This window comes from Pristiophorus japonicus, chromosome 8 (genome assembly GCF_044704955.1).
Source record: "Pristiophorus japonicus isolate sPriJap1 chromosome 8, sPriJap1.hap1, whole genome shotgun sequence".
Taxonomy (NCBI): Eukaryota; Metazoa; Chordata; class Chondrichthyes; family Pristiophoridae; genus Pristiophorus; species Pristiophorus japonicus.
In genome coordinates, this window is record NC_091984.1 from 112,124,372 (window position 1) to 112,135,967 (window position 11,596).

Consider the following 11,596-nt stretch of genomic DNA (forward strand, 5'->3'; position numbering starts at 1 on the left):
AGGCAAAATGCAAAAGGAGGAGGGGTAGCCCTGATAATAAAGGATGGGGTAAAGACCATAGAGAGAAAGGATCTTGGCTCAGAAAATCAAGTAATAGAAACATAGAAAATAGGTGCAGGAGTAGGCCATTCGGCCCTTCTAGCCTGCACCGCCATTCAATGAGTTCATGGCTGAACATGCAACTTCAGTACCCCATTCCTGCTTTCTTACCATACCCCTTGATTCCCCTAGTAGTAAGGACTTCATCTAACTCCTTTTTGAATATATTTAGTGAATTGGCCTCAACAACTTTCTGTGGTAGAGAATTCCACAGGTTCACCACTCTCTGGGTGAAGAAATTCCTCCTCATCTCGGTCCTAAATGGCTTCCCCCTTATCCTTAGACTGTGTCCCTGGTTCTGGACTTCCCCAACATTGGGAACATTCTTCCTGCATCTAACCTGTCTAACCCCGTCAGAATTTTAAACGTTTCTATGAGGTCCCCTCTCATTCTTCTGAACTCCAGTAAATACAAGCCCAGTTGATCCAGTCTTTCTTGATAGGTCAGTCCCGCCATCCCGGGAATCAGTCTGGTGAACCTTCGCTGCACTCCCTCAATAGCAAGAATGTCCTTCCTCAGGTTAGGAGACCAAAACTGCACACAATACTCCAGGTGTGGCCTCACCAAGGCCCTGTACAATTGTAGCAACACCTCCCTGCCCCTGTACTCAAATCCCCTCGCGATGAAGGCCAACATGCCATTTGCTTTCTTAACCGCCTGCTGTACCTGCATGCCAACCTTCAATGACTGATGTACCATGACACCCAGGTCTCTTTGCACCTCCCCTTTTCCTAATCTGTCACCATTCAGATAATAGTCTGTCTCTCTGTTTTTACCACCAAAGTGGATAACCTCACATTTATCCACATTATACTTCATCTGCCATGCATTTGCCCACTCACCTAACCTATCCAAGTCACTCTGCAGCCTCATAGCATCCTCCTCGCAGCTCACACTGCCACCCAACTTAGTGTCATCCACAAATTTGGAGATACTACATTTAATCCCCTCGTCTAAATCATTAATGTACAGTGTAAACAGCTGGGGCCCCAGCACAGAACCTTGCGGTACCCCACTAGTCACTGCCTGCCATTCTGAAAAGTCCCCATTTACTCCTACTCTTTGCTTCCTGTCTGACAACCAGTTCTCAATCCATGTCAGCACACTACCTCCAATCCCATGTGCTTTAACTTTGCACATTAATCTCTTGTGTGGGACCTTGTCGAAAGCCTTCTGAAAGTCCAAATATACCACATCAACTGGTTCTTCCTTGTCCACTCTACTGGAAACATCCTCAAAAAATTCCAGAAGATTTGTCAAGCATGGTTTCCCTTTCACAAATCCATGCTGACTTAGACCTATCATATTACCTCTTTCCAAATGCACTGCTATGACATCCTTAATAATTGATTCCATCATTTTACCCACTACCGATGTCAGGCTGACCGGTCTATAATTCCCTGTTTTCTCTCCCTCCTTTTTTAAAAAGTGGGGTTACATTGGCTACCCTCCACTCGATAGGAACTGATCCAGAGTCAATGGAATGTTGGAAAATGACTGTCAATGCATCCACTATTTCCAAGGCCACCTCCTTAAGTACTCTGGGATGCAGTCCATCAGGCCCTGGGGATTTATCGGCCTTCAATCCCATCAATTTCCCCAACACAATTTCCCGACTAATAAGGATTTCCCTCAGTTCCTCCTCCTTCCTAGACCCTCCGACCCCTTTTCTATCCGGAAGGTTGTTTGTGTCCTCCTCAGTGAATACCGAACCAAAGTACTTGTTCAATTGGTCCGCCATTTCTTTGTTCCCCGTTATGACTTCCCCTGATTCTGACTGCAGGGGACCTACGTTTGTCTTTACTAACCTTTTTCTCTTTACATATCTATAGAAACTTTTGCAATCCGTCTTAATGTTCCCTGCAAGCTTCTTCTCGTACTCCATTTTCCCTGCCCTAATCAAACCCTTTGTCCTCCTCTGCTGAGTTCTAAATTTCTCCCAGTCCCCGGGTTCGCTGCTATTTCTGGCCAATTTGTATGCCACTTCCTTGGCTTTAATGCTATCCCTGATTTCCCTTGATAGCCACGGTTGAGCCACCTTCCTTTTTTTATTTTTACGCCAGACAGGAATGTACAATTGTTGTAGTTCATCCATGCGGTCTCTAAATGTCTGCCATTGCCCATCCACAGTCAACCCCTTCAGTATCATTCGCCAATCTATCCTAGCCAATTCACGCCTCATACCTTCAGAGTTACCCTTCTTTAAGTTCTGGACCATGGTCTCTGAATTAACTGTTTCATTCTCCATCCTAATGCAGAATTCCACCATATTATGGTCACTCTTCCCCAAGGGGCCTCGCACAACAAGATTGCTAATTAATCCTCTCTCATTACACAACACCCAGTCTAAGATGGCCTCCCCCCTAGTTGGTTCCTCGACATATTGGTCTAAAAAACCATCCCTTATGCACTCCAGGAAATCCTCCTCCACCGTATTGCTTCCAGTTTGGTTAACCCAATCTATGTGCATATTAAAGCCACCCATTATAACTGCTGCACCTTTATTCCACGCACGCCTAATTTCATGTTTGATGCCCTCCCCAACATCACTGCTACTGTTTGGAGGTCTGTACACAACTCCCACTAACGTTTTTTGCCCTTTGGTATTCTGCAGCTCTACCCATATAGATTCCACATCATCCGAGCTAATGTCCTTCCGAACTATTGCCTTAATTTGCTCCTTAACCAGCAATGCTACCCCACCTCCTTTTCCTTTTATTCTATCTTTCCTGAATGTTGAATACCCCTGGATGTTGAGTTCCCAGCCCTGATCATCCTGGAGCCACGTCTCCGTAATCCCAATCACATCATATTTGTTAACATCTATTTGCACAGTTAATTCATCCACCTTATTGCGGATACTCCTTGCATTAAGACAAAAGCCTTCAGGCTTGTTTTGTTAACACCCTTTGTCCTTTTAGAATTTTGCTGTACAGTGGCCCTTTTTGTTCTTTGCCTTGGGTTTCTCTGCTCTCCACTTTTCCTCATCTCCTTTCTGTCTTTTGCTTTTGCCTCCTTTTTGTTTCCCTCTGTCTCCCTGCATTGGTTCCCATCCCCCTGCCATATAAGTTTAAATCCTCCCCAACAGCACTAGCAAACACTCCCCCTAGGACATTGGTTCCGGTCCTGCCCAGGTACAGACCGTCCGGTTTGTACTGGTCCCACCTCCCCCAGAACCGGTTCCAATGCCCCAGGAATTTGAATCCCTCCCTGCTGCACCACTGCTCAAGCCACGTATTCATCTGCGCTATCCTGCGATTCCTACTCTGACTATCACGTGGCACTGGTAGCAATCCCGAGATTACTACTTTTGAGGTCCTACTTTTTAATTTAGCTCCTAGCTCCTTAAATTCGTTTTGTAGGACCTCATCCCTTTTTTTACCTATGTCGTTGGTACCAATGTGCACCACGACAACTGGCTGTTCTCCCTCCCTTTTTAGAATGTCCTGCACCCGCTCCGAGACATCCTTGACCCTTGCACCAGGGAGGCAACATACCATCCTGGAGTCTCGGTTGTGGCCGTTTGGGTGGAGCTAAGAAACAGTCAGGGGCAAAAACATTGGTGGAGTTGTTTATAGGCTCCCAAACAGTAGTGGTAATGTAGGGCACAGTATAAATCAGGAAATTAGAGGTGCATGTAACACAGGTAATACAATAACCATGGGATACTTTAATCTATATATAGAATGGGCAAACCAAATTTGCAGTAATAGTGTGGAGGACGAATTCATGGAACGTATACAACATGGTTTTCGAGATCAGTATGTTGAGGAACCAACTAGAGAACAGGCTATTTTAGATCTAGTATTGTGTAATGAGAAAGGGTTAATTAATAACCTTGTAGTAATGGGGCTTTTAGGAAAGAGTGACCATAATATGATAGAATTTTACATTGTTTGAAAGGGTTTTAGTTCAATCCGAAACTAGGGTCTTAAATCTAAACAAAGGAAACTACGTAGGTATGATGGGAGAGTTGGCTAAGGTAGATTGGGAAACTACATTAAAAGATATGACGGTGGACAAGCAATGGCTAGCATTTAAACAAAAACCCAAAAGAAAAGTGATCCAACTGTGGCTAACGAGAGGTTAAAGATATTATTAGATCAAAGGAAGAGGCTTATAATGTTGCCAAAAAGAGCAGTAAGCCTGAGGATTGGGAGGATTTTAGAATTCAGCAAAGGGGGACCAAGAAATTGATAAAGGGAAAATAGAATGAGAGTAAACTAGCGAGAGACTGTAAACGGTTCTATAGGTTTGTAAAAAAGAAAACATTAGCGAAAGTAAATGTGGGTCCTCTACAGGCTGAGACAGAAGAAATTATAATGGGGATAAGGAAATGGCAGAGAAATTAAATAAATACTTTGTGTCTGTCTTCATGGAAGAAGACACGAAAAAGCTCCCGGAAATAGTGGAGTATAAGAGGTCTAGTGAGAATGAGGAACTGAAATAAATTGGTGTTAATAAAATAATAGCAGTGAGAAATTAATGGGACTGAAAGCTGATAAATCCTCATGACCTGATGGACTACACCCTACGGTTTTGAAAGAGGTGGCTGTAGAGATAGTGGATGCATTGGTTGTTATCTTCCAAAATTCCATAAATTCTAAAACAGTTCCTGCAGATTGGTAGCTAGACAAATGTAACCCCGCTATTTAAGAAAGGAGGGAGAGAGAATATGGGGAACTACAGACCAGTTAGCCTGACATCAGTAGCAGGGAAAATGTTAGAATCTATTATTAAGGTAACAGGGCACTTAGAAAAGATAATAGGATTGGGCAGAGTCAGCATAGATTTATGAAAGCAAAATCATGTTTGATAAATCTATTATTTTTGAGGTTGTAACAAACAAAATAGATAAGGGGGACCAATGGATGTGGTGTATTTGGGTTTTCAGAAGGCATTTGATAAGTTGCCACACAAGAGGTTATTGAACAAGATTGGAGGTAATATAATAGCATGGATTGAGGATTGGTTAATGGACAGAAAACAGAGTAGGAATAAATGGGTCATTTTCAGGTTGGCAGGCTGTAGTAGGGTGCCACAAGGATCAGTGCTTGGGCCTCAGCTATTCACAATCTAAATGATTTGGATGAGGGGACCAAATGTAATATAATCCAAGTTTGCTGATGACACAAAGCTAGGTGGGAATGTAAGTTGTGAGGAGGATGCAGAGACTTCAAGGGGATATAGCCAGGCTAAGTGAGTGGGCAAGAACATTGCAAATGGAATATAATGTGGAGAAATGTGAAGTTATCCACTTTGGTAGGAAAAATAGAAAAACAGAGTATTTTTTAAATGGTGAGAGATTGGAAAATGTTGGTGTTCAGAGGGACCTGGATGTCCTTGTACACAAATCACTGAAAGTTAACATGCAGGTACAGCAAGCAATTAAGAAAGCAAATGGTATGTTGGCCTTTATTACAAGAGGATTTAAGTATAAGAGTAAAGATGTCTTACTGCCATTATGTAGGGCCCTGGAGTATTGTGACTGGACCTGGAATATTGTGTGCGGTTTTGGTCTCCTTTATCTAAGGAAGGATATACTTGCCATTGAAGGATTGCAATGAATGTTCACCAGACTGATTCCTGGGATTAGGGGATTGTCCTATGAGGAGGGATTGAGTAGACCAGGTCTATATTCTCTAGACTACAAGAATGAGAGGAGATCTCCTTGAAATGTACAAAATTCTTACAGGGCTTGACAAGGTAAATGCAGTGAGGATGTTTCCTCTGGCTGAGGAGTCTAGAACCAGGGATCATAGTCTCAGAATAAGTGGTCGGCCATTTAGGACTGAGATGAGGAGAAACTTCTTCACTCAGAGGGTGGTGAATCTCTGAAATTCTCTACCCCAGAGGACTGTGGAGTCTCAATCTTTGAGTATATTCAAGATGGAGAGCGACAGATTTTTGGATATTAATGGAGTCGAGGGAAATGGGGATAGAGCAGGAAAGTGGAGTTGAGGTAGAAGATCAGACATGATCTCATTGAATGGCGGAGCAGGCTCGTAAGGCCGAATAGCCTACTCCTGCTCCTAATTGTTATATGTTCTTGAAATGGCAGTGTAGGCTGGCACTTTGAAGAAGAAGAATTTGTGATCTTGTCCCCCACTATCGAGGTGAATGGGATGAGTATGAGATTTACTTTGCATTAGGGTGAGCACACCACAGGTGGAGTGAAAAGATTAAATTGGTGACTCAACATTCTGTGGCATTGCGTATTGAGGCTGTCTCTACTTGTGGCATCTGTTTTTCAAAGACCTCTAAACTCAGTTAGTAACATGATTACAGTGCCTAAAATGGGTACTGTAACAATTTAACTTTTTTCTGATACTTTTAACTAAATATTGATACAGATGGTAGTATTGGAGCAAAAATTATTTGATGTAATGTGACAAAATTCTGGGAAAATGTAGTTGGCTAAAATGATGTGTCCTGGGCCAAAGATCAAAGTACCAGTGTGCAGTACATACAATATGATTTTATTTACGAGTAAACTTTCTCATTTTAACTTGTCTTTCTCTTTAGACGAGCAAAGAACTGTTACTTGCCTTCTCCAGAAATTTTCTCAGCGGTGAAGGAGACATTTCTCGCCATCTTGGTTTCCTAGGGTTGACTGTTGGCCATTTTCAGACACCCCTTCATGAATTTAATTTTGCTGTCACCAACATAGCTGTAGATCTTCGATGTGGTATTCGTTTGGTGTAAGTATATTTTTAGTCATCCAATGGAATGAAGATACTTCTGAATTTACTTTTAAATCTGATGTGTATTCCAAATAATTGAATTATAAAGCGATTCATGGTAAAATAAAACTAATTTGTACTAATTTATTTAAACTAGGTACTCCTGACAACGCTGCTGACCTCGTTGTCAGCAGTACCCGGTTTAAATGAACACTAAGATCCCCTCACCTGACACCCTGGTCGAGCCCTCACCACCTCTCTGACCCGGCAGTGCTCCTGCCTGCTCTGTAGTGCTGTCCACCCACGTCGTTCTGACCCTATGGGAACCCGCAGCTTCTCCTGATCCCGACCCCATTTTCAGGCGTGCTGGCTGTGAAGCGGTTCCTGTCGACGTAGGGGAAATCATTTGTCAATTTCATGTATTAAAAAGTCCAATATTAAAAAGGTGATCGGCAGCTCGGGGGTGGGTGCTGTTTGGAGGGGGCAGCAACGATGTCACTGGGCTTGAGGGCCGCCCATCCGCTCAGGGCGTTTGTGCCCCAGATCTGTGGCAGCTTTCAGCCTGTTTTGCTTTGTTTGATATCTGCGCCGTTTGGAGGAATCGGCTTTTGTGGGCACCCAAGTGCTTTATTGCGTATAGGGATCTGTGTAAAGACAGCAATTGGCCTTTTCCTGTCGTCTTTCTTACTCTTCACATACTCTTAAATTATTAGCTTGAACACAGTCGCGACCCCCCCTCCCCCCCGCCAGGAATGATGCCAGACCAGGATGTTGCCGGACCAAATAGTCCTGGACTAGAGGGGTTCAACCTGTACTTGGCTGTTATAGTACATATTTTACAAGATATCACTGGTTTAATCACTTGGTATTAGATGATGATAATAGAAGCAGAAATCACATGTACACAAATTGAAATATATAAAATGGCCATATCATTTTGTAATTTGCCCAGCTGGATCTTCTGGTCTGCCCATTGCATTTCAAGGACCAGTATTTTGAAAGAGTTTGAAATAAAATTAATTCCCTGTTGACTTTATGAAGTGAAGTATTCTGTGAACAAGAAACTCCACGTAGCAAAATTGCTCGGTGGAAATTAGAATGGTTTTAAGAATTGCTAATGTGTACATTTCAAATTCATATGTTCAGTGCAATGTTTTTTTCAAATTTGGTTCCGATAATCTTTTGCAGACGAGCAGTGGAACTTCTCGCAAAAAACTGGAAACTGTCAAAACAGCTAAGAGTCCCAGCAATTAGCCGGCTTCAAAAGCTGCACAATGTGGATGTTGCATTGAATGCTCTTAAAACTCAAGGAGTTGATCTGAAAGATGAACAGGGTAAAATTGAAATTCTATAACCTTAACTTGAATAAAAAGCTTGGTATTTTCATAATTTAATTGCTTTTGGATACAATTTTGCTTTTTGCCCTCTAGGTAACACAATAGATCCTAGAGATATTGTTGATGGACATCGGGAAAGAACTTTGGCACTGCTGTGGAGAATCATCTTTGCCTTTCAGGTACTGTATAGGCTATATAGACTTAATTGTGTCTTTAAAGATATCCAGTTGCCAACCTTCAAAGATGATGTGCTAATTTTTTTGTCATTAAGGTAAGAGTTGCTTGGGTAGTATTGAAATTATGCAGGATACATATTGAGAAATGTGATCTGACTCTCTCAATTTATTTGCTTTCACCACTATTTGGGATATTTCTGTCTCTGGGAGCCAGAAGGTATTACCTGGCTCTGTCTCTTTGAATTTTAGCATGAGCAGCCTTGTAACATCCATGTGGCCACCTACTGGATAAAGATACGGCTTTGAATGTCAATAAAACTATATATGCTGCTAAACTGAAATGAATGGAGAATACAAAAAGTAACAAGTTATTATAAAAGCCCGCCCCCCCCCCCCCCCCCCCATTTGCTGCTGTCTATTTAGTCATGTTTTGGTCAGGCTTTTAGCAGACTCACTTGGAAGCAAGTTAGATTCAAGTAGAAAATATATTCTTCAGTATCACTATTGATATGACTGACAAGCTGAAAATGCCTTGCTGTAATCTAAGTTGTGACTTTGGTGTATGTGTGTACTACTTCTTCAGTTTTGACTGCATTGTTTTTATCCTCCCAGGTGGAGATTTTGCTAAATGAAGACCAGTTACAAGAAGAGATTGAATTCCTGCAAAAAACTTTGCGTATATGGCATAAACTGGCAGCTCTGCGCTCCGTGCCTGTTCTGTCCCACCCAGCAAAAGATCAAGACCTCAAAACTGTGCCTGAAAAATATAGCCCACAGATCACATTGCTAATGAGTTGGGTTAATGCTGTTTGTGGATATTATGGTGTCAAAGTAAGTCCATTTGTTAGTTTATTTTAACCACACAAAATTGATCAAAGTAAGCTTTTATGTGTCTAAAATGTGGTTCTATGTATATGGGTCACCTTTCATTGCCTTGTCTATGTGACTGTTCTTTATGTGCGAGACTGGATAGTGAGTGTTGGCAGGCTCGTTGGCCATTGTGATCACATTCCTAGCCAGATCTAATGCGATTTCCACTCCGTGCCCAAACAGTCTCAAATTTTTATTGGTTCTTGGGATGTGTGTGTCATTAGCAATGATCCACACAGTAAACTCTACAGCTAATTTATTTTAGGATGATATTGAAGTCTTATGAACTTGGGTTTCACTACTCCACCATTTAAATCCCAAATAAGCTTATTGCATTGTATTTGGTTATAAGTATTTTTTCTAGATAAAATTGGCAATATAACATTTGGTGGTTTGAATCTCTTAAACTATCATGAAAAATTGGTGGTAGTTACCTTGAACAGTTCAGTACAGTCACTAACAATTAAGCAGTTCTATCTAGTTTTAGCATTGCCGAGGTTCCATAAATTCAGTCACTAGGAGTTTTTTTTTAAGACTACAATTAAACTAGGGACAAGATTCTAGGTCGATACAAAAGCTGTAACTTTCAACAGTTGTCTAAAGATTGAACGATGATCCAAGCTACTTTCAAACAGGATGCACGGCAGCCAATTATTTTCAAATGTGGTTGACAGTTATCCAAATCTAGGAAGTCCTGTAAGGAGCTGTAGGTGGACTGGATTGTGAGCTGAGAGTTCTAATATTTGCTTATAAAATTCTGAAGTGTTTAACAAATATTATAGCGCTGAAACATCTTGGGAAGGGAATGATTCACATTAATACAAATTCTGTGTGTAAATTACATTGTGTTAATTGGGATCCTACAATTTCATGTTATTTATTCATCATGTTTGTTTCAGTATAAGTGTGAATGTGTGGGATCTTGCAAGTGCCCATCTTTTAGTCCACTTAATACTTTTTTCAAATGAAACAATACTTGGTACATTTAATCATTATTGGTGCTAATCTGTATTTTAAAATATATCAGTATCATGATTGAGTATTGCTGAGAGAACGACAAACCAAAGAGGGATCAAAAGGGAAAATGTGCAATTACTGCAGTATGCTGCCAGATGGGGAGCAAAAAAAGTTCAAACTATAATAATGGAAATGATGGAATCAATACATCAACATATCATAAGAATATTAAAAAATAGGAGCAGGAGTAGGTCATAAAGCCCCTCAAGCCTGTTCCGCCATTTAATCTTGGCTGATCCGATCATGGACGCGGGTCTACTTCCCTGCCCGCTCCCCATAAACCCCTTATTCCCTTATCGGTTAAGAAACTGTCTTAAATGTATTCAATGTCCCAGCTTCCACAACTCTCTGAGGCAGCGAATTCCACAGATTTACAACCCCTTGAGAGAAGAAATTTCTCTTCATCTCCGTTTTAAATGGGCGCCCCCTTATTCTAAGATTATGCCCTCTAGTTCTAGTCTTCCCCCATCAGTGGATACATTCTCTCTGCAGCCACATTTACAAGCATAATCTTATACGTTTCGATAAGATCACCTCTCATTCTTCTGAATTCCAATGAGTAGAGGTTCAACCTACTCAACCTTTCTTCATAAGTCAGCCCCCTCATCCCTGAAATCACCCTCGTGAACCTTCTCTGAACTGCCTCCAAAGCAACTATATTTTTCGTAAATATGGAAACCAAAACAGCACGCAGTATTCCAGATGTGCCTGTATAACTGTAGCAAGACTTCCCTGCTTTTATACTGCATCCCCATTGCAATAAAGGCCAAGATTCCATTGGCCTTCCTGATCACTTGCTGTACCTGCATACTATTCTTCTGTGTTTCATGCACAAGTACCTCCAGGTCCCGCTGTACTGTGGCACTTTGCAATCTTTCTCTATTTAAATAACTTGCTCTTTGATTTTTTTTCTGCCAAAGTGTATGACCTCACATTTTCCAACATTATACTCTATCTGCCAAATTTTTGCCCACTCACTTAGCCTGTCTATGTCCTTTTGCAGCTTTTTTGTGTCCTCCTCACACACTGCTTTTCTTCCTATCTTTGTATCGTCTGCAAACTTGGCTTCGTTACACTCTGTTCCTTCTTCCAAGTCGTTAATATAGATTGTAAATAGTTGGGGTTCCAGCACTGATCCTTGAGGCACCCCACTAGTTACTGCTTGCCAACCTGAGACTTAACCATTTATCCTGACACTCTGTTTTCTGTTCGTATCATGATATTTGCATGCAAACCATATTTCATGGTTCATATTGAGATACTGATATATTTAGACCAGTGTTCTCAAGTAATTCATTGAAGATTAATTCTTGTAAAGCTACTGGTGTTGATATAATTTTAATCCTTTTAGTTGTAAGTTCATAAATAGGTCCTTACATAGAGATTAAAATTAGTGCAAAGAACTATAAAAATC

At 41.2% G+C, this 11,596-nt stretch overlaps 1 protein-coding gene across 1 annotated transcript in view; it reads left to right on the forward strand.

Moving 5' to 3' along the window:
* aspm (assembly factor for spindle microtubules) overlaps positions 1-11,596 on the forward strand; it is an 86,311-nt gene that overhangs the window by 23,480 nt on the left and 51,235 nt on the right. The window contains exons 10-13 of the mRNA XM_070887325.1: positions 6,625-6,800; positions 7,971-8,116; positions 8,213-8,298; positions 8,908-9,126. Coding sequence (XP_070743426.1) covers positions 6,625-6,800; positions 7,971-8,116; positions 8,213-8,298; positions 8,908-9,126 — 627 coding nt within the window. The remainder of the gene's footprint in view (positions 1-6,624; positions 6,801-7,970; positions 8,117-8,212; positions 8,299-8,907; positions 9,127-11,596) is intronic.